General features: G+C 40.3%; 2 protein-coding genes across 3 annotated transcripts; both read right to left on the reverse strand.

The window, feature by feature from the left end:
* Positions 1-64: 64 nt before the first annotated feature.
* Positions 65-5,089, reverse strand: eef1a1a (eukaryotic translation elongation factor 1 alpha 1a). 2 transcript variants are annotated; one of them, XM_085477163.1, is made up of 8 exons: positions 4,838-5,089; positions 3,394-3,577; positions 3,032-3,211; positions 2,468-2,764; positions 1,876-2,026; positions 1,457-1,713; positions 1,001-1,235; positions 65-875 (listed from the first exon to the last, which is right to left on the reverse strand). In XM_085477163.1, the coding sequence occupies exons 2-8, from the start codon at positions 3,535-3,537 to the stop codon at positions 751-753; spliced, it is 1,389 nt and encodes a 462-aa protein (XP_085333289.1). In that variant the 5' UTR covers positions 3,538-3,577; positions 4,838-5,089; the 3' UTR covers positions 65-750. The 2 variants fall into 2 exon arrangements, with proteins under 2 accessions (XP_085333289.1, XP_085333286.1); XM_085477160.1 differs by having other exon boundaries at positions 3,394-3,574; positions 4,838-5,088.
* A 1,770-nt stretch (positions 5,090-6,859) lies between these two features.
* Positions 6,860-23,725, reverse strand: slc17a5 (solute carrier family 17 member 5). The gene is made up of 11 exons (XM_085477159.1): positions 23,528-23,725; positions 14,249-14,445; positions 13,557-13,790; positions 13,242-13,329; positions 12,867-12,953; positions 10,696-10,814; positions 9,779-9,940; positions 9,162-9,294; positions 8,906-9,053; positions 8,461-8,551; positions 6,860-7,917 (listed from the first exon to the last, which is right to left on the reverse strand). The coding sequence occupies exons 1-11, from the start codon at positions 23,610-23,612 to the stop codon at positions 7,780-7,782; spliced, it is 1,482 nt and encodes a 493-aa protein (XP_085333285.1). The 5' UTR covers positions 23,613-23,725; the 3' UTR covers positions 6,860-7,779.
* Positions 23,726-24,281: the final 556 nt, after the last annotated feature.

Consider the following 24,281-nt stretch of genomic DNA (forward strand, 5'->3'; position numbering starts at 1 on the left):
TCAACACAACTGTTGCTCTCACAGCTTTACACAGAAGGGGGGAAAAACTGCTAAAGGCAGCACATTTTGGTTGAAATATGTTTAATGTTACAAAGAGGCTCATGCCATCTTACAATAAGGTGCTATAGCTTATGCCAATTTAAACTACAAGTGCAAGTGCAAAATTAGCAAAATGCCAATCAAAGTGCTTTAAGAGTCCACATGTGGACTAGAGTCCTGGGAGGACAATTTTTGACCTTTTTTTGTTTTAAGTTCTTTTTAAAGCTTAAACAGAACAAATTCTCTACTACTCCACTACACAGAAGGACACAGTTATGACTCCTTGCTCCTAGAGAGCGCCATATAGTTGCAAACAAACACTAAAAGCAGGACAACATATAATATCATGTAAAGAGTTCAGAACCTACACTCCATTGAACTAGAGAGGTGATAGGTTGCAGTATCTCTAATTATTAGATGTCTAAATAGCACAGAATAGGGTTTCCATGACGCGAATCAACAGTGCACACATTTGAAACATGTTGATGTTACACTGTACTTAATGGTAATCTAACCACTGAAATGGAACCAGGAGTGCTGCCTCAAGGACTAAAGAGCTAAGTGTTTTTCTTTCCTTCGAATGCTTTTGCGATGCATTGTGATGATTAACCAGTCTTTAATTATTAAGTTGAAGTAGCCAATTCTAGGATGAAGTTGGATGACTGATGTCCTGCCTTGGGAGACCTTGGGGTCGGCAGAGTAGCACAACATTCATTTGTTCCTCTGGGCCTTCTGGGCAGACTTGGTGACTTTACCAGTAGTGGAGACCTTTTTCTCCACACCTTTAATCACGCCGACAGCCACAGTCTGACGCATGTCACGCACCGCAAAACGACCTGCAAAGTGAAGAAGAATAAAAGACGTTTGAGTTCATCATAAAATATCGCATGACTTCAAAGTGGAGCCACGATGCCTTTTGATGAGGGAAGCTCTTGAAACTCTAGGAACTACTTGAACTCACCAAGGGGAGGATATTCAGAGAAGCTCTCGACACACATTGGTTTGCCAGGGATCATATCTACAATTGCAGCATCTCCAGATTTTAGGGATTTAGGGTTGTCCTCCAGCTTCTTGCCAGAGCGGCGATCAATCTTTTCTTTGAGCTCTGCAAACTTGCAGGCAATGTGAGCAGTGTGACAGTCCAGCACGGGAGCATAACCTGCGCTGATCTGGCCTGGGTGGTTGAGGATGATCACCTGCAAAGCAAAGGGACAACATCAGTGCCTTATTAATAACCGCAAAAAAAGCTTTCTTGTTTTTTTATTTCTAGTTTTTCTGCTGTCGTCTTATTTGAACACATTCTTATCTGCCTTGAGGATTGAGAATATAAATAGTTCTGACATTAGATGGAGATGAATTTAAGGCATGTGCTCGTTCTACTATAATTGGATTTTTTACATCCAAATCTTGTATCTACCTGAGCAGTAAAGTTGGCAGCTTCCTGTGGTGGATCATTCTTGCTGTCACCAGCAACATTGCCACGGCGAATATCCTTGACAGATACGTTCTTGACGTTAAAGCCAACGTTGTCACCGGGTAGGGCTTCGCTCAGTGCCTCATGGTGCATTTCTACAGACTTGACCTCGGTAGTCACATTGACAGGGGCAAATGTCACCACCATTCCAGGCTTCAGTAATCCCGTTTCCACACGACCTACGGGGACTGTTCCAATTCCTGCAAAAGAGGTCAGAGTAAAGCAGAGTAAAGCAAACTAAAAGTGTTTCAGTTCTCTACTGAAAAAGGTATGTGGTTTTCCATGTTTTGAAATGTCATAACTATCCTTTATTCCCAAAGTATCTTAAAAGTTTATCCATATGTTATTTGTACACCACTTGCCTCCTATCTTGTAGACATCCTGCAGGGGAAGACGTAGAGGTTTGTCTGTTGGACGGGTGGGGGGCTGGATGGCATCCAGAGCCTCCAGTAGTGTGGTTCCTGACGCATTACCTTCCTTCCTATTTATTTTCCATCCCTTAAACCATGTCATCTAGAGGAAAGAAGGAAAAAATAATAATACACAATTTTATACAGTAATAATTTCAATTCTAAATGAAAATAATAACAGAACATTTTATTGGTTTCTTAACCTCCAGGACATTTTTTGTCACTTTTTAAATGAATGAATGACGCGTCTTGATCTTATGAAGAAGTTAATTTAACTAGCAGAAAGTTGCATTTTATTTTTTCCCTAGCTAACACCACTATGATTCATGTTGAAGAAAAATACTTCTTATTTATATCTATAGCTGCTGAAAGGGAAATTAGAGAAAAAGTTCGCTTTAGATTCTTTGACAGATCATGTTTGAGTTTGTCCAAGAGCTGTATTGAGCTACAGCTTTCTATCCACGGCACCAGTCAAACAAATGAATATTCAAATGATGGGCCACATCCTGGCTTTTGCATAACTATGCTTTGTTTTAGTACTTACATTAGGGCTGGGCTCAAGCATGTTGTCTCCGTTCCAGCCGGAAATGGGTACAAAGGCAACCGTGTCAGGATTGTATCCAATCTTCTTGATGTAGGTGCTCACTTCCTTCACGATCTCCTCGTAACGTTTCTGGCTGTAGTTTGGCTCCGTAGAGTCCATCTTGTTGATTCCCACAATGAGCTGCTTCACTCCGAGAGTGTAGGCCAGGAGGGCGTGCTCCCGAGTCTGTCCATTCTTGGAAATACCTGCTTCGAACTCTCCCACGCCAGCTGCCACAATCAGCACAGCACAGTCTGCCTAAAAATGCAGTGGATGCAGCTTTAGTAGGATTCCTCAGTAACTTTGAAATACTACCACTATTGGATGCTAATACTGTAATGTAATGTACTGTAATAATTTCTACACCAAATTCAACATCTACGATAGTCACTAATGGCAACTGAAATACTTCAATGTAATAGCAAGTGATGCACTTTGTGTACACAAGCTTGCAAAAGCACCTTAAAACATGCAATACAGAAGCTAATATACTTCATAGTGGCCTAGCATCCTCATGTTACACACCTGAGAGGTCCCGGTGATCATGTTCTTGATGAAGTCCCTGTGACCCGGGGCATCGATGATAGTCACGTAGTATTTGCTAGTTTCAAACTTCCACAGTGAGATGTCGATGGTAATGCCACGCTCCCTTTCAGCTTTCAGCTTGTCCAGCACCCAGGCGTACTTGAATGATCCTTTCCCCATCTGGGACACAAGCAACACTAACCTTCAAGACTTTTTTGCAAACAATTTAATCTCTTTTAAATTATATAAAACTCAAACAGCTTCTATTGTGTCAATTTCTATTTGATCCGCATGGCTTCTGCCTTAATATGTGAAGAGCGGCGGGCAGTTAAAGAGGTCGTCTTCCTCTCCCGTCTCCTTACCTCAGCAGCTTCCTTTTCAAACTTCTCGATGGTTCTCTTGTCAATGCCTCCGCACTTGTAGATAAGGTGGCCTGTGGTGGTGGACTTGCCAGAGTCCACGTGGCCAATCACCACGATGTTGATGTGGAGTTTCTCCTTTCCCATGATGACTGGAGCTGGCAGAAGTCACGAGGCAGTCTGTCTGCTAAAGCCAGGGTTAAGTTACAGTCAGGAAGCAATGGATTGATGAACTAGCTGTTGTGACTGACATATAGTGAAATGGGCTTGTTGTGAGTGAATAACATATTATTTGATGGTGGAAAATAGCCCAGACTTGTTTGTGTAATTAAACACCATAGGGTTCAACATTATGCTGGCAGAAATTCAAGGTGGAAAAATACTGGAGTGGGAATCTCAGCTGGTGCAGGAAGAATTTGTAATTACATTAAAATACTGCTCAAAGGAGTAAAGTGAAAGTAACTTGGGCTCAGATTTGCTAAGAAGAAGGCTCTTGATTGTCAGTACGTGTTTTCTTTAGCATCTCAGAAGACTCCGAGGACTAGGGAGGATATCAGTGAACTGCACAGAACACACAACACTCCTCCCTCTCTTACTCTATCCCTCCATCCATCCACACCCCTGCTCTCCTCTTTCACATCCACATGCTTCTCCTGTTCTCACCACTCTGTGCACCAACACATCCAGGTAGCTCAGATGATATTTCACAGCACCATCCTCTTTTTCACAGCCACAGACTCAGTACAGCTTCCCTCCCAGCCAGAATCCACCATTTTGTCAGGTCTAGTCTACTAACAGTGTAGCAGCCATTACTCAGACACTGCAGTGCACTGTGCACAGGTTCACGCAAAGGGAAACAGGTACTGTTAAAGACTGTGGGGGTGACGGGGTGATGACCCTGAACATTAGGCTTCACACATGCACTGCGAAGTTTTGTTTAACCAAACCCGTGTGACATATTTAGTCTGAATGCACTCTGCAGCAGGCTGAACGTCAAGTATCTTAATCCAACTGTAATATGTATCCCCACATGATCTTGCTCAGGTGAACTTAGGGCAAGGACAGTCATCTACATGCGCGCGTTTAACTCATCCTTCACAGATAACGTCACAGCGGCTGCCGCAGTGCGCTTTCACGTCTAAAAGATGGTTAAAAAAATAAACCTATAGAAACAGAGGGCGGAGCTTCAGAAAAATCTAAAGTATTGCACTAAATCTAATGTCTGAAGGAATTAACGGAAATGTCAACCCTCCGCCATGTTGTTATCTGCCCGCTTACTGAAGCCTGGATGCGCATTAACTACCAGCCGCCTGTCCTGCATCACAGTATCCCCACACACAGAACCGCTAAAAATAAAAACAGGCCCAGATAATTGACTGCTGGCATCAAAAAATAAATCGATAAAATAAAGTCCACTTCATGCATTATATCGTGTACTGCGTCGTACCTGAGAGCTGGCCGGTGTCAGGTTGGCTGCAGGCGCGGATAGGCTGAGGGGAGACGCTGATCCGGTTATAGCTCGCAGGACAGGCGGGGGTGTTGCGTAATTGCGCGCACCCGCCGTTGCACAGCATCACAACGACGAGTTAACGTAAACGAGTTTATTATAGGGCACAAATATCAGCATCCATTGTCGGACACACCGGCGAGTTAATATGCGCTTTAATGTCTGCAGAAAGCTTCAATGATCGGTAATTCCCGACGCATAACTTAATCGTGGCTTTTCAAGGGAAGGAAAATGCGCATTTAAAATTCAAGACTTTGCATTCATTAATAATTAGCATAGTATACATAAACAAGGCAGTTGTCGTTATTGTTGCTTTGCTATCATTAGTTGACTTTGAGATATCAGGAATGAGTGACAGCTCCGCTCTTAAAGGTTTGCAGTAAGCAGCAGGTGAAGGGCTCACCTTTCCAGCCGCTCTCTAGTTGGATTAAAAGACGTTATGTGCTTAACGTCTCTGCCAATTACGTTAAAGTGCAGTGGCATTAAAAAAATAGCAGTTAAACATAGAGGCGTTAAATGATATTTCCATGTTTTCACTTCCAGGCAAACGTATATTTAGTTAAGCAGTATCACCTTTTAAGGACAATTGTGTGACTATAGAGAATTGACTTAATGGGTGCAGGAATTGAGGGTTAAAAGCAGACAAAACGGTTAACCTGTGCACTAACCTGACTAATTTGTTTGCCATTTTTTCCCCCATGTTTTTTCTCATGAGTATAACTGGCATTTTCCCTGCTCTAAACCCTCACAAATGTATGACTGGTCCCCAAATGTAATCTACTAATCTTTAGAATAAAACAAGTCAAGGCTGAAAACTCAAAGTTTTTTGAGTCTTTTAGGAAATTGGATTGAGAGGATGCTACCAGCGACGAGGATTAGAAATTAGTATAATCAGAGGGACAGCTCAGGCTGAGCGTTTTGGAAATGACGTAAGAGGCAAAAATAAAAAGTAGAGGATAGAAGAGGTTTGTGGGTGCAGTGAAGGAAGACATGCAGAGGGTTGGTGTGACAGGAAGATGCCAGGTTGAGAAGGAGGCAGATGATGGGAGAGAAAGCAGATTAAGTCGCATAGGGCTCGTTTTTAGGCAACTTTGAGCTACTTAAAATTATTAAGTATGTAAAACCACATTATTCTTAGTTAATGTGAAAGGTGTTCTAGGAGATAAAGAAATAATACCCCAACACAAGATCTGATTTACACAGTCTTTATACCACAGCGATTTAAAACATTTCTCTCAAATGTTTTGAAAGAGGAATTTTACAATGATTTTTACTTAGTACAATTTAGTCCCTTTATTCTCTGTGCAAACAAAGCACAATAACAACTGAAATAAATGAAGTCAGTAACAAAAAGAACTCAAAAGAATGAGCCTGCATTGCTGATCCCTTTTGAACTTAAGCAGTAAGGCACATTATAAATATTCGGAAATTTCAAAGACAAAATGTTAACCTTACAGCTTAGCTTGGATTTACCTCTTAACTGAGATTATGTATGAAAGAAAATTGTACATAATGTATAATGTGTGCAAATATGATGAAAAAAATAAATCTGTCATTGACACTGAAAGAAGGCGATCACCACACTGACACTTAAAACTTGAGGAAATATGCCTCCATGTGATAAGCTTAATCAAAATTTAAAAGTAAACAAACGTCCTTTTAAATCCTTGTAAGATTTAAGATACCTGAGAATTCGGGGAATAATTTAAAGCCAAGTCCCTTTATTAATAAGATGTACTGGAGAGATCATAACCCGTGTGACGTTAAATCCTGCTATCTCAAATAAGAGTTGGCTTGTGAACCTGAAAACTCAAGACCACTGTTCCCTCTAAGCTGAGCGCGTGAGCAATCGTGCACTGCTGACAGTCTCCGCGCATAGAAAATCAGCAAAATAAAATAAATACATGTATTTACTTTCATTCCAATTCAGGTTGAATTTTTTTTTTTTTTTTTTGTGATTTTCTGTGTGGGGAGACCATGTCAGCAGTGCGCGATTGCTCACGCGCTCAGCTTAGAGGGAACATTGCTCAAGACACTGCACCATATTACAAGTAATCATTTTTAAAAAAAAGTACATTTCTCTAAGAAAAAAGGATAAAATGCTTGGAGACATTTTTAAGGCATCATCCCTGAAAAAAGTGTACACTATAGTCATAATGCTGAATTTAAAACGTTTGGGATTTTTAAAATTCACTATAAAGCCTACTGGCACTTCATTATGGGCTACAAAGTAACAGATTTTTTTAAAAAAAAAATTTTTTTGGTGGGCATCGGTGTGTACTGGATGTAAAACTTAAGGATTTACTGAGGCATTTAAAACTGTCCCTTCTGTAAAAAGGAACCATTGGGTATAGCAGGTTGAATCCACAAAACCACCTACAGTGGAATGATTTTCTTCCATAGCTTATTTATAATGAGTTAATATCTAAAATGCATTATTATCTGTAAATATCAAAGTTGATGTACATTAGCCGGCCTTTATAGTTAGTTATGCAGCCTGTAGCTTCATAACTAACTAATCTCATTGCCCCCCCTCCACATACCAGCAAGCCCGTTTGGCTTCATAATGAAAGCTTCCTCTGATACTTCTTGGGAAAGCATATGTTGATTTCTTCCTCTGAGAAATAATATATTTGAGTAGGTACAGCTACAACTTTCTTTTTTTAAAATCACCGACATTGGGCTCATCTGTTTCAAGACCATGTACCCACAGCCACATTAAGGAACATCTTTCCAAGATATCATGGCAATTACACACTTATCCGACCATGATGAATACAGCTAGAACACATCTCTCCCTTAAATTACCCACCAAATGAGCTCATGTTTGAAACTTGCCCACCGGACAAATCTGAAAATTTAACCCGAAAGGGTCTCATGTCTCAGTCTGCATGATAAAAAGATGTGTGGACAGCCCAGGACTGCACTGTTCCTTTACCAAACACAGCGTAGAATATTGCCCCAAACACGTCGATGGCAGCAGCAATGTAGAAAACAATCTGCCATTCTTCGATGGTGTTCTAGAGGACCATTAGCACAGTTAGTGTTAACATACAGAAAAGGCCTTATTTGATTAAATATCACTACTAAGCTGTTTTATTGTCACGTGCATGGTGTAAAATGATTACATACGATTACAGATTTAATATAATTTGGATTAACTGACTGAACATAGCATGCAGGTATGTAGTATGCTCTTCTCCGGTCTAATGTAACACTTAGTTACCTTTCTAGGACTATTGGTGCCCCCTATTGGCCAAACCTTAAACACCTTAATCCTGTACTTACTAAACCAATTACAGAGGAAATGAAGCATTATGCTAAAGTAAGGATACCATCTGTCAGGACACCCAGAGTGTCCTCATTTTGTATGAAGCAGCAGCACACTACATATTAAAATCCAATAAAGTTTACTGCTACCATTCACTACCTCTTTACTCGCAGCTATAAAGATACTGTGTACTCTATGTGTATGTTTAATCTAGATTCCAGACTTTACTTTTGAAACAAACAAACAAAAAAAAGGACTGGTTAGTTACATCGTTGCTGAACATGTTTCTTACCTGCTGAGTCAGAGCTCTTGCTATGACTGGTCCCACCATGCCAGGGATGGTGGCAAAGGTGTTGGTGATTCCTAGGAGAATACCGGCATATCTAAAGAGACAAATAAAAACATTAAGTCCTGAGTAATAAACCCGATAAAAGCACTATGTAGTACATAATGTTGCTACACTGATAATGAAATGTAATTATATTTATAAAAAGAAATATCCTCCATTATCTCATGGGCTATGTTGATGCCTAAAATTATTATCTTGATAACAACAGGCCAGAGGGAAACTTCAATATGTCAAAGATATCTGAACCTGAAGATACACTGAATTACACATTTATAACCATAATCTCTCATCTTCACACTGAAAATGATTCAAAATTAAAATGACTGAAGTATTATCATTATTATTAGTAGTAGTAGCATCCAACAGTTTTCTGAGGTGTTATTCTTACGAAGGAGCAATGTCAAGGTGGTTGATGTTGAAGCCAGATGCCGACACTCCTCCGAGAGAAGAGGAGATGGTGAGGAAGGTCACAGCCAAGGTGTAGTCACAGCCTGTATAACCTGCTGCCACCAGGAACACTGCAGGCCCAATCATCCCTACAGAAACAACACAACTGTGAAGTAGCAATACTGGTAATATTTTTGATGTCAAGAGCCTGCAGTCAGTTAAAAGTCGAGGATTCAGCAGTGACTGTCATGAATTACCAATGAGGGTGAAGGACTTCCTGACAATGACAGTGCGGTATTTGCGGGTTTCTCGCAGATAGTCGGCAATTTGGCCGCTCAGCACAGCGACCACAGCACATCCCAAGTAAGGCAGAGCCGACAGAAAACCATTCTGTTGGGAACAGACAATTACAATCATTTCATTACTGGGAGACTTTATTTTTTACTTTTTCATGTACTCTCAGAAGACAACGATTAACCAAGGATGTTGAATGTTTTAGTATTGCAGTTAGTCATTTCCACTTTACTGGTTCATCTCCCTGGAGTTCTAAACAAACTAACCTTTTGTCCCAAGTTTAAAGGGGATCTATCGTGCTTTTCTATATTTTCTGTTAAATATTTACTATTGCAATTATGGCTTTTCCTATGAAGCATGGCTAAAGTATCAGATATAGAGGTTAGTGTATGTATTTACAATCCCTGTGATCAAAAGGCTCCATAAGAGCTTCATATAAATAATACACATACATTTTTTACTAGGACTCATACTCTAGAGTTCCAGAATTTAAAAAAATCTAATAAAAATCAGCTTAAAATGAGAGCAAGTCCTCTTTAAAGTCACTCTGGTATTGATTTAAACTAATGTGGTTTCTCACCTGCTGTATGCTAAATCCCAGGATGTCACTCATGTAGGTTGGCAGCAGAGTGAGGAGGGTGTAGAAGGTCCAGTTGTAAGAGAAGTGAGCCACAACAATGGCCAACAGCGGCATCGAAGTCACTATGGATCGCCAGGGGATGTTGCTCGCCGAGGTGGACAGCTGGACCAAAGCGAATGTAGAAGTAGGATGAAGAAATAACAGAAGAAGTTCATTAGAATTTCTTCGAAAACACATCTGAAACAACAACCTTGATGTTCACCAAAGACTAAAGAAAAGATGAAGCTGCGCAAAAAATGTCACTGCTGTGCTGATGAAGCTTTGACCTCCTGAGACCCGAACTCTTCCACAGCATGCATTTTTAATTTCTCTTTGATATTTGGGCATATTGGGGCCAGATGAATGCCAGATGAATTTTTTCCTTATTTTGTTTTTAAGAAAAATAAGAGCCACATCTGAGGATATTCGTTTAAAATTTTGATAGAACAGTAGCAGTATAATGTCCTTGTAGGTGGATATCAGGCCCTTGCAGAGCAAAATTGAGTATTTTGGTCTAAATAACCCAAAATGTGATGTCCACATATGTGGACGCCAGGTCCTAGGAGGTTAAAGCCACTGCAGTCTATCCAGCCATACTAGGGCTCCCAGCTGCTACATGCTCACCATCGCAGTGCCAGTAATGCAGATTCATGGCAGGTATTTTGACAAGAACAGATAAAGTAAAATGATGAAATACACTGATATTATGTAACATTAGAATCAGATAACTGGACTGGACTGGACTGGAAATGCCTGCAAACACGCTGCAGCAAGCACTAAGAGCAATGCAATAAGTGTATATTAAAGCTGCTCTTTAATGTAAGAGAATTTGCTTCTTTTTTAAAATTTACAACCTGTTATCATGTTACTACTGTTACCTCATTCTTGAGCGAGGAGGTGATATAGAGTCTCTCCTGCTCTGATATTCGTGGATGGGTATTCGGGCTGTCAAAGACGAAAAAAGCCCACAGGACGAACCACACCAGTCCGACAGCACCTGAGCAAACCACAAAGCAACACTGGTGACCTACACTCATCCAGCATAAATCCTCCATCATATGAGTGCCTTTATCCAGTAAGCAAATATGTGGAATGTGGTTTGGTTGTCTGTTCCTGAAACTGAACTGAAGTCTGAGTATCTCATTATCTCTGTCTTGCCTTAAGGGACTTTTACATCTGACATATGTTTGGTAGAAGTAAAAGCTCCAAGTAAAAAAAAAATCAGACCTCTGCATTGTTTCCATTTATGCATACATTTTCTTCTTTCCATTTTCTAAATTGTTATTTCCACTGTCAAAGAGGAACAGATGCTAGAGACAGCTGCTAAAGAGCACTGTGAAGAAGTGCTGACTAATCAACAAACAAGTCATTTGAGTTCAGACTGATACGTAAGAACCTCTTTAAGCATAGCTGACAGTATGTGTTAGGCATTGTAGCATGTTTACATAAGACAAGATTTTTAAAAAATTACCTGCAATGTGAATTCAACAGAGTTTTTAAGCAAATTGATCACTGACGAATTCACAATACCAACCATTATCAAAGAATGCTATTCTAAATAATAACAACAAACTGACAAATCTGTTAAAAATAACTCACATAAACAAAATATGAAATCAGGTTGAGGTAAAATTTGTACAAAACACCTCTTAGAGCAGGGGTCGACAACCTGCGGCTCTTTAGTCCTTATATTGCGGCTCTGCATGGTTTGGAAAAATAAATTATAAGTATTTAACTGAAGTGGATTTTATTTGTGTTAGTTCTTTTTTAAAACTTGTAGTTCTAACTTGGAAGATTATTTTTGTATTTCAAGATCAGAATAAAGTTATATTTTATTATTTTTCGTCGCTCAAAATAAGCGTCACACTCGTGGAAGCCGGTATACCCGCTGAAACGCTGTGCATTTACCGAGACTTTCAGCCCTCAGTAGGCCAAGTATGGAGAAATGTAAGAAAAGAAAAATATCTGAATAAAATACAACATTTAATGATGCCTGGGCAGATTCATTTGTATTTACTTCTGACGAGAGCGGCCTACCAGTATGCCTAATTTGTGGAGTGTCGATCTTTGGATCAACATACATATGTGAGCAGCTATTCTCCACCATGAACTATGTTAAAAACAAACACCGCTCACGCCTCACAGACGACAGCTTACAGTCCTGCGTAAAGATGAAAATGACTTCGCACAGCCCCTATCGTACAGCAGACGCTGCGCGCAGAGGTTCAGGAGCAGAAGTCCGATTGTAAACACATCACGGCAGACCCGACGATGTTTACATGAACATGCTCTTCAGCATCTCTTTATTGATCACTTTTCACACGCACAGCCGGCTGCAGCTTTCCAGCTCACAGCCCGACACATACAAGCAACAGCAGAGAGAGCAAGCCGGTGAGGCGTGATTGTGGATGACACTCAGGTACGTCTGCCTCTCCTGCAGCGGCACTGCGAGCCATGCCCCGCGAAGCACGTTAACCAGGTTAAACAAATATGCAGATATTTTGAAAATATTTATTTTTAATTTTTTAGGAGCATAGTGCTTTTTCCAATTATTTTTTAAATTCTGGTCAAGGCCACGCTACACTCCGATAGCCCAGAAGGCGATATAAGGATGACGGCTCACTGTTTTTGTTTGCTAATGGATAAGTTCAGCTTTTTAATTCATTTAAAAGAGACCATCAACTAGTTGACTTTCTTTTTTGTTATTATTTTTTAAGGGTTAAAAATGTGTTCATTACATAGATAAAATGTAATTTTCTCCATAGCACTTCATGGATTTCACACTATAGCTGTTTATACAAAGCATAAGGTAAAAAAAACAATATACACAGTGTTATCTTCATTTTAGATGTCAAAAAGTATTTGCGGCTCCCAGTGTTTTCTTTTCCGTAGAAACCGGGTCCAAATGGCTCTTTGGGTGTTAAAGGTTGCTGACCCCTGTCTTAGAGCAGCTACTGCACAAAGTAACTGTGAGACTAAGAATTTTTTTTTTCCTTTAAAACAAATCTTCCTAAACTCGACTATCAATAGTATAATTTACATGTATTACCAAATATATAGAAGACATAGGTCCAGTCCAGGTAAAAGATGATTTCACCAGATACAGGAAGACTTATTACTGTCCCCAGCTGTGCTCCTGGGAAGAGAAAATAAGTAGGTTTGTGTAACTACTGAAGAAAGAACAAACAAAGTGGCAGGTGGACATGAATAGTTAAAGGACAGATGCTGGTCTGCAAGAGAAGCCTAAGCCCAGCAGCTTAAATATTCATGATAAAGGTTAGTGTGGCCAAGTGCTCATATTTTACTTAATGTAATATTTTTCAAGTGATCAGCTGTAGGCTGAAATTAAAAAAAAAATGCATAAAATAGGCTAAAAGTGCAATTTGTCTTTATGTTGACAGTCTAGCTCTTGCTGCAGTCTTACCAATGTAGGAAATGGTGAGAAGTCGGCTCCTCTCCAGCGGTGGGGCCCAGGCTGCCCACATGGTGTACATTGCTGGGAATGTAACACCCTGAGGACAAACACATCAGGAACATTAAGAGAAGTGCACAGATGACACTTAAGCATAGCCAAATATTAGCTTAACTATTCCTGGAAACCATTTCAGGACTGTCACATGAATTTTATTGCCATTTGCAAATCTTATGGCTGCAGCACAGATAGTGATTATGGTTCATAAAACAGGTCTGCACAAATGCATTCAGCTCCGTTTTCAACAGCTTCATTCTGATCCCCTACCTCGCCAATCCCCTCCAGCACTCTGACAGCAATGAGGTAGCCTGCACCCAGGTCAGCAGCCACAGGGGTAAGCAGTGTAAAAATTACAGTCCCCAGGATCCCAAAGCCCATCAGCCATTTTGGTCCAAAGCGGCCAGCCAGGTAGCCCCCAGGGACTTGTGTCAGGATGTACCCGTAGAAAAAAGAGCCCAGGATCCATCCCTGTGTTTCTGAGTCCCAGTTGTAAACACTGGCCTATGAGGGGATAGATTAGAAACTTTAGGACTTCAGGGCTTAGGATATTGATATCATGTCAATTCAAGACTTACAAAGTACTGAGTCTTGGATGCCAACTATGTTTCCCCGTTCACATAATTCTGCCTAATGTATGTTATTTTCCTACAGACAGACATGAATAAAAATAAGGAGCCTGCAAATAATAGTAACTCCTTAACTTTAAAATCTTATCAGTAAAATCAGTAAACTGTTACCTCTACATGTACATGAAATTATACACCAAAAGACTGACTTCCACTGAGAATCCAACAGGTCTATATAACTGGTTTGCATTTAAATCTAACTTCAGGACCTAGAAAGACTTTAGGTGGCAAACATACTCCCAAGCTACATTGTTACTTTATTAAAATTGACTAAACCTATGGAGGACACACTTTAAAGTGGGATTAAATAGCTGCAGTCAAATTTCGGCTCACCGTGTGATTGTGTTTGCGAACTGCAGGGTTGGAATGGCGAGGGCACACTGTGCCACTGTGGTTGGTGTTTGATTGGTGGGTGTTGTTGAGCATGTCCACCATCGCCACACTGAGGTTTACCCTCAATGAATAGACTACAAAGAAGCCATAAGAGGAAAGCAATGCCAGGGCGTAGCGTGATGAACCGCATGCTGGAGCTGAGGGACAGAAACGACAGCAGTGTGAATCATCTGTTTGCACGTATGGTCTGTGTATTAATACTACAATATCACAACATCCGTGTAACAAAAGGAACACAACATAATCCTAATAAGTCAAATCTTAAAAACCTTTCATATTTTTATGCTGTGCTTTTGTATTATTATAATTGAATTTGGTTATCCTTTAAGTAATGATTCTAATTAGTTTATTTTAAATAAATAATATCAATTTCTAGCATCAGTATGTTGATAAGGCATCATGATACATTTCTGCATTGGTATCCTGTCTCAGCCCCATCTGTAAGTCAACTCTAATAATACCATTAAATTTCAAAATTCTAAGTCTTATTTTCAGAACTAAGCTACTCTGGATTCAGGAGGTTCCCCAAGGATGCTTTGGCAGAAAGAATGTAGCAACCGGGGATTAAACCATCAACCTTAAAATGAGTAAATGACAAGCCAAACCTAACAACAACGTTAAAGCTCTGAAACTTGTAGCACAACCTTATTTTCATAACTACACTTCACCATTTAATCAGTCTATTTAGTTTGCATACAGTACAACTACCTGCTGATACGACTGATAGTACACACCACTGTCACTGTTAAAATGGGTCTCCTTTATCCAGCCGACTGAACTTATCCAAAATGATACAGAGCTTATTTCAGTAAATCCTGTTTACATTTGGCAAACCTAAACTTGCCCTGTCAGTTCTGTCAGGACTGTGAGTTCACTGCATGCACAGTTTCTCAGAGCTAAACCACTGCATTCAATTAAAACCCGTTTTTCCTTCGAGCTGACAGTGGGTATGCAGGTATGACATGACTCATATCAGAGACACGTCTCATGATACGATTCCAGGGCAGACGTGCCTAACCTCGTGACCGATGCTCATTAAAAGATAAACTGCGTTTACACACAGGTGTGGATGACCAACTTAAATGTCTTAGATGGCAAAATACCATGAACACCTAAAAATGCACACTCAGCTGGTGAATTCAGTAAATCAACCCTTCTATAATGTTAGTGACGACTCTAAATTTAAGGTTTACACTACAGTCAGACATACCAGCCACTTTAACGATAAAATTGTGCTGTTCAGGTTGTTAGTATGTGTCTTTCACTGCGGTCAAGTGAGCCCTCACTTACGAAGTCGCAGTCAAGCTAGCCGCCCCGCCAGCCGCACCGAAAATGTGGTTGCACTACTCTTACGTATATTACGGTATGGGTGAAAACCGGCTTAGAAACGCAGTGTTTTGTGTCCTGACACTATTTTACTTCACAATCCACTCCCATTTTTAGTGTATCTCCACTTTCCCCCCTGTGATCCACAGCCCAAATTACTGTATGATTCAGAGAAAATTAACAATAAAATTTACCCAATTTACTCAACTATACTTTTAATGTCCTCATCTTTGACCTCAGATTACAGGAAAACTGTAAGAGGTGATGCAGATATTTCACTGGATTATGACTCTGGGTGACCCCCACTCTGCACCCTGTGATCCACAGCCAAAATTACTGTATGGATTTTGAGAAAATTCATAGCAAAATCTTCCCATTATGCTTTACTGTACTCCACATATTGACATCTTTGAGCTCTGATTACAGGAAAACTGTAAGAGGTGACACAGATATTTCACTGGATTCTGACTCTGGGGGACCCCCACTCTGCACCCTGTGATCCACAGCCAAAATTACTGTACGGATTTTGAGAAAATTGATAGTAAACTTTGCACAATTTACTCTACTGTACTCTATATATTCTCATCTTTGAGCTTAGATTAAAGGAAAACTGTAAGAGGTGACGCAGATATCTCACTGGATTATGACTCTGGGTGACCCCCACTCTGCACCCTGTGATCCACAGCAAAAATTACTGTACGGATTTTGAGAAAATTGATAGTAAACTTTGCACAATTTACTGTACTATTCTCTATATATTCTCATTTTTGAGCTCAGATTACAGGAAAACCATAAGAGGTGACGCAGATATTTCACTGGATTATGAATCTAGGCTGTCGCCACTCTGCACCCTGTGATCCACAGCAAAAATTACTGTATGGATTTTGAGAAAATTCATAGCAAAATCTTCCCATTTTGCTTTACTGTACTCTACATATTGACATCTTTGGCCTCAGATTACAGGAAAACTATAAGAGGTGACGCAGATATCTCACTGGATTCTGACTCTAGGCTGTCGCCACTCTTCACCATGTGATCCACAGCCAAAATTACTGTACGGATTTTGAGAAAATTGATAGTAAACTTTGCACAATTTACTCTACTGTACTTTTAATATCCTCGTCTTTAACCTCAGATTACAGGAAAACTGTAAGAGGTGACGCAGATATTTCACTGGATTCTGACTCTAGGCTGTCGCCACTCTTCACCCTGTGATCCACAGAAAAAATTACTGTACGGTTTTTGAGAAAATTGATAGTAAACTTTGCACAATTTACTCTACTGTACTTTTAATATCCTCGTCTTTAACCTCAGATTACAGGAAAACTGTAAGAGGTGACGCAGATATTTCACTGGATTATGACTCTGGGTGACCCCCACTCTGCACCCTGTGATCCACAGCAAAAATTACTGTACGGATTTTGAGAAAATTGATAGTAAACTTTGCACAATTTACTGTACTATACTCTATATATTCTCATCTTTGAGCTCAGATTACAGGAAAACCATAAGAGGTGACGCAGATATTTCACTGGATTATGAATCTAGGCCATCTCCACTCTGCACCCTGTGATCCACAGCAAAAATTACTGTATGGATTTTGAGAAAATTGATAGTAAAATCTTCCCATTTTGCTTTACTGTACTCTACATATTGACATCTTTGAGCTCCGATTACAGGAAAACTGTAAGAGGTGACGCAGATATTTCACTGGATTATGAATCTAGGCCATCTCCACTCTGCACCCTGTCATCCACAGCCAAAATTACTGTACAGTTTTGAGAAAATTGATAGTAAACTTTGCACAATTTACTGTACTGTACTCTACATATTGACATCTTTGGCCTCAAATTACAGGAAAACTATAAGAGGTGACGCAGATATCTCACTGGATTATGACTCTGGGTGACCCCCACTCTGCATGCTGTGATCCACAGCCAAAATTACTGTACAGTTTTTGAGAAAATTGATAGTAAAATCTTCCCATTTTGCTTTACTGTACTCTACATATTGACATCTTTGAGCTCCGATTACAGGAAAACTGTAAGAGGTGACGCAGATATTTCACTGGATTATGAATCTAGGCCATCTCCACTCTGCACCCTGTCATCCACAGCCAAAATTACTGTACAGTTTTGAGAAAATTGATAGTAAACTTTGCACAATTTACTGTACTGTACTCTACATATTGACATCTTTGGCCTCAAATTACAGGAAAACTATAAGAGGTGACGCAGATATCTCACTGGATTATGACTCTGGGTGACCCCCACTCTGCATGCTGTGATCCACAGCCAAAATTACTGTACAGTTTTTGAGAAAATTGATAGTAAAATCTTCCCATTTTGCTTTACTGTACTCTACATATTGACATCTTAGAGCTCAGATTACAGGAAAACTATAAGAGGTGACGCAGATATTTCACTGGATTCTGACTCTAGGCTGTCGCCACTCTTCACCCTGTGATCCACAGCCAAAATTACTGTACAGTTTTTGAGAAAATTGATAGTAAAATCTTCCCATTTTGCTTTACTGTACTCTACATATTGACATCTTTGAGCTCCGATTACAGGAAAACTGTAAGAGGTGACGCAGATATTTCACTGGATTCTGAATCTAGGCCATCTCCACTCTTCACCATGTGATCCACAGCCAAAATTACTGTACGGTTTTTGAGAAAATTGATAGTAAACTTTGCACAATTTACTCTACTGTACTTTTAATATCCTCGTCTTTAACCTCAGATTACAGGAAAACTATAAGAGGTGACGCAGATATCTCACTGGATTATGACTCTGGGTGACCCCCACTCTGCACCCTGTGATCCACAGCCAAAATTACTGTACGGATTTCTGATAAAATTAAATCCTATTCCATTACCAAACAAAATGAGTTCATTGAAGTATTTGCTTAACTACAAGAAATGTCTTTCCACACACAATTTAAATTTTTCAAAATGTCATTCACACACCACCTCAAGTATCAACTTCAGTTTTAGACATTATTTATTCAGTGCTTAATCACAACAATAGTCAACTTAAGGCACTTACATAATAAGTTAAACCTTACAATAATACATACAGAGAAAAACCCAACAATCATATGACCCCCTATGAGCAACAGTGGGAAGGAAAAACTCCCTTTTAACAGGAAGAAACCTCCGGCAGAACCAGGCTCAGGGAGGGGCGGCCATCTGCCTCAACCGGCCAGGGTGAGAAATTACATTTCTCAGATTACTGATTTCTCATATTACTACTACACAGTTTAGATACACTCAACAAAAATATAAACGCAACACCTTTGTTACTGCTCCCATTCCCCATGGGATGGACGTAGAGACCGAAAATTCATTCCAGATACACAATATAACCATCCCTCCCAAACAGTGGTCACAAATCAGTCCAAATGTGTGGTAGTGGGCACATCTGCCATATTGAGATAATCCATCCCACCTCACAGGTGTGCCACATCAGGATGCTGATCTGACATCATGAGTAGTGCACAGGTGTACCTCAGACTGCCCACAACAAAAGGCCACCCTGGAATGTGCAGTTTTTTGCGCTATTGGGGGTCTGGGGACCCAGAACCGGTCAGTATCTGGTGTGACCACCATTTGCCTCATGCAGTGCAACACATCGTCGCATGGAGTCTATCAGATTGTCAATTGTGGCCTTTGGAATGTTGGTCCACTCCACTTCAATGGCTGTGCGAGGTTGTTGGATATTCGTGGGAACTGGTACACGCTGTCGTATACGCCGGTCAAGCACATCCCGAACATGCTCAATGGGTGACATGTCCGGTGAGTATGCTGGCCATGCAAGAACTGGGACATTCTCAGCTGCCATCTGCCCTGAACAATGTGAACCATGATTCATCCGTAAAGCGCACACCTCTCCAACGTGCCAGATGCCATCGAATGTGAGCATTTGCCCACACAAGTCTGTTACGGCAACGAGCTGGAGTCAGGTCAAGACCCCGATGAGGACGACGGGCATGCAGTTGAGCGTCCCTGAGACGGTTTCTGACAGTTTGTGCAGAAATTGTTTGGTTGTGCAAACCAATTGTTCCAGCAGCTGTCTGGGTGGCTGGTCTCAGACGATCTTGGAGGTGAACCTGCTGGATGTGGAGGTCCTGGGCTGGTGTGGTTACACGAGGTCTGCGGTTGTGAGGCCGGTTGGATGTGCTGCCATATTCTCTGAAACGCCTGTGGAGACGGCTTATGGTTGAGAAATGAACATTCAATGCACGGGCGACAGATCTGGTTGACATTCCTGCTGTCAGCATGCCAATTGCACGCTCCCTCATTGCTTGTGGCATCTGTGGCATTTTGCTGTGAGACAAAACTGCACATTCCAGGGTGGCCTTTTGTTGTGGGCAGTCTGAGGTACACCTGTGCACTACTCATGATGTCAGATCAGCATCCTGATGTGGCACACCTGTGAGGTGGGATGGATTATCTCAATATGGCAGATGTGCCCACTACCACACATTTGGACTGATTTGTGACCACTGTTTGGGAGGGATGGTTATATTGTGTATCTGGAATGAATTTTCGGTCTCTACGTCCATCCCATGGGGAATGGGAGCAGTAACAAAGGTGTTGCGTTTATATTTTTGTTGAGTGTATCTAAACTGTGTAGTAGTAATATGAGAAATCAGTAATCTGAGAAATGTAATTTCTCACCCTGGCCGGTTGAGGCAGATGGCCGCCCCTCCCTGAGCCTGGTTCTGCCGGAGGTTTCTTCCTGTTAAAAGGGAGTTTTTCCTTCCCACTGTTGCTCATAGGGGGTCATATGATTGTTGGGTTTTTCTCTGTATGTATTATTGTAAGGTTTAACTTATTATGTAAGTGCCTTAAGTTGACTATTGTTGTGATTAAGCACTGAATAAATAATGTCTAAAACTGAAGTTGATACTTGAGGTGGTGTGTGAATGACATTTTGAAAAATTTAAATTGTGTGTGGAAAGACATTTCTTGTAGTTAAGCAAATACTTCAATGAACTCATTTTGTTTGGTAATGGAATAGGATTTAATTTTATCAGAAATCCGTACAGTAATTTTGGCTGTGGATCACAGGGTGCAGAGTGGGGGTCACCCAGAGTCATAATCCAGTGAGATATCTGCGTCACCTCTTATAGTTTTCCTGTAATCTGAGGTTAAAGACGAGGATATTAAAAGTACAGTAGAGTAAATTGTGCAAAGTTTACTATCAATTTTCTCAAAAACCGTACAGTAATTTTGGCTGTGGATCACATGGTGAAGAGTGGAGATGGCCTAGATTCAGAATCCAGTGAAATATCTGCGTCACCTCTTACAGTTTTCCTGTAATCGGAGCTCAAAGATGTCAATATGTAGAGTACAGTAAAGCAAAATGGGAAGATTTTACTATCAATTTTCTCAAAAACTGTACAGTAATTTTGGCTGTGGATCACAGCATGCAGAGTGGGGGTCACCCAGAGTCATAATCCAGTGAGATATCTGCGTCACCTCTTATAGTTTTCCTGTAATTTGAGGCCAAAGATGTCAATATGTAGAGTACAGTACAGTAAATTGTGCAAAGTTTACTATCAATTTTCTCAAAACTGTACAGTAATTTTGGCTGTGGATGACAGGGTGCAGAGTGGAGATGGCCTAGATTCATAATCCAGTGAAATATCTGCGTCACCTCTTACAGTTTTCCTGTAATCGGAGCTCAAAGATGTCAATATGTAGAGTACAGTAAAGCAAAATGGGAAGATTTTACTATCAATTTTCTCAAAATCCATACAGTAATTTTTGCTGTGGATCACAGGGTGCAGAGTGGAGATGGCCTAGATTCATAATCCAGTGAAATATCTGCGTCACCTCTTACAGTTTTCCTGTAATCTGAGGTTAAAGACGAGGATATTAAAAGTACAGTAGAGTAAATTGTGCAAAGTTTACTATCAATTTTCTCAAAAACCGTACAGTAATTTTGGCTGTGGATCACAGGGTGAAGAGTGGCGACAGCCTAGAGTCAGAATACAGTGAGATATCTGCGTCACCTCTTATAGTTTTCCTGTAATCTGAGGCCAAAGATGTCAATATGTAGAGTACAGTAAAGCAAAATGGGAAGATTTTGCTATGAATTTTCTCAAAATCCATACAGTAATTTTTGCTGTGGATCACAGGGTGCAGAGTGGGGGTCACCCAGAGTCATAATCCAGTGAGATATCTGCGTCACCTCTTACAGTTTTCCTGTAATCTAAGCTCAAAGATGAGAATATATAGAGTACAGTAGAGTAAATTGTGCAAAGTTTACTATCAATTTTCTCAAAATCCGTACAGTAATTTTGGCTGTGGATCACAGGGTGAAGAGTGGAGATGGCCTAGATTCATAATCCAGTGAAATATCTGCGTCACCTCTTACAGTTTTCCTGTAATCGGAGCTCAAAGATGTCAATATGTAGAGTACAGTAAAGCAAAATGGGAAGATTTTACTATCAATTTTCTCAAAAACTGTACAGTAATTTTGGCTGTGGATGACAGTGTGAAGAGTGGCGACAGCCTAGATTCAGAATCCAGTGAAATATCTGCGTCACCTCTTATAGTTTTCCTGTAATCGGAGCTCAAAGATGTCAATATGTAGAGTACAGTAAAGCAAAATGGGAAGATTTTACCATGACTTTTCTCAAAAACTGTACAGTAATTTTTGCTGTGGATCACAGGGTGCAGAGTGGGGGTCACCCAGAGTCATAATCCAGTGAGATATCTGCGTCACCTCTTACAGTTTTCCTGTAATCTAAGCTCAAAGATGAGAATATATAGAGTACAGTAGAGTAAATTGTGCAAAGTTTACTATCAATTTTCTCAAAATCCGTACAGTAATTTTTGCTGTGGATCACAGGGTGAAGACTGGAGATGGCCTAGATTCATAATCCAGTGAAATATCTGCGTCACCTCTTACAGTTTTCCTGTAATCGGAGATCAAAGATGTCAATATGTAGAGTACAGTAAAGCAAAATGGGAAGATTTTACTATCAATTTTCTCAAAAACTGTACAGTAATTTTGGCTGTGGATCACAGCATGCAGAGTGGGGGTCACCCAGAGTCAGAATCCAGTGAGATATCTGCGTCACCTCTTTCAGTTTTCCTGTAATTTGAGCTCAAAGATGAGAATATATAGAGTACAGTAGAGTAAATTGTGCAAAGTTTACTATCAATTTTCTCAAAATCCATACAGTAATTTTTGCTGTGGATCACAGGGTGAAGACTGGAGATGGCCTAGATTCATAATCCAGTGAAATATCTGCGTCACCTCTTACAGTTTTCCTGTAATCGGAGATCAAAGATGTCAATATGTAGAGTACAGTAAAGCAAAATGGGAAGATTTTACTATCAATTTTCTCAAAATCCATACAGTAATTTTGGCTGTGGATCACAGCATGCAGAGTGGGGGTCACCCAGAGTCAGAATCCAGTGAGATATCTGCGTCACCTCTTTCAGTTTTCCTGTAATCTGAGCTCAAAGATGAGGACATTAAAAGTATAGTTGAGTAAATTGGGTAAATTTTATTGTTAATTTTCTCTGAATCATACAGTAATTTGGGCTGTGGATCACAGGGGTGAAAGTGGAGATTAACCAAAACTGGGAGTGGATTGTGAAGTAAAATAGTGTCAGGACAGAAAACACTGCGTTTCTAAGCCAGTCGGCACCTATACCGTAATATGCGTAAGAGTAGTGCAACAACATTTTAGGTGCGGCTGGCGGGGCGGCTAGCTTGACTGCGACTTCGTAAGTGAGGGCTCACTTGACCGCAGTGTGTCTTTCCTGCCTCTTCCCAGTTAATCAGCGCGGCTTCTTACAAACATATGCTGCACAAAACGACCGAAGCGCCCGCATCGTTAGCTGAATGCTTTGGTTTTTTCTTTCACCTTTCTGGACTTCTTCTTCGCGTCCCCGGCGAATCAGCGGAGTCCTCTGCTCGTCGACCTCCACGTCCGACCCGTACCGCTCCATTTTTTTTAAAATATCAGCTTTTAGTTGGATTGCTTTACCGCATCACAAGCTGAAAGCTAACTTCCCTGGAGCCTGTCAGCTGAGCTCGACTCGGCAACTACCCGTCACGTGACGCTAATCACCGGACCGGAAGAGATCGTTTTATTCAAGTGAAGGTGCTGAGGAGGTGCTGTAAAAACTTTCAGCAAGAGTCAAACTGAAATAAACAAATACATCATTAAATAATTGACTAAACTCGCAAATAAATAATACATAATAAATTATTTACAATATCAGTTCATTTTAATTTTTTTTGAAAAAGAAAAGCAACGTTTAAGCCGGTGCGTTTCAGGCTGATTAATTTTTAGACACCACAATGACATTTCTTTTTAATATAAAAAAGAAATGTAGTCAAGTCGACTTATACATGGTTGAATATGCATGACGTGACACTAAGAGCCATCGAAAAGGGAAGTCGACTTTTTCAGTCGTATTTCCTCCAAAAATAAATACTCTTGCCAACACTGAAAATACAAATATTAAACAGTAATATTAAAACAAATTATGTATCAGTTTTTGGTACTTGAATCCACACATGAATGATTACCCAGGAATTTTAAGTTATCTTCTTTGTTGATAACCAGTGGTTATCAATGAACGTGCTGTAAGATGAGCAAGGCGCTCTGAGGA

Source organism: Copadichromis virginalis, linkage group LG13, assembly GCF_057382275.1.
Source record: "Copadichromis virginalis isolate Kocher_CV1m ecotype Utaka linkage group LG13, C_Virginalis_male_GT1.1, whole genome shotgun sequence".
NCBI classification, from domain to species: domain Eukaryota; kingdom Metazoa; phylum Chordata; class Actinopteri; order Cichliformes; family Cichlidae; genus Copadichromis; species Copadichromis virginalis.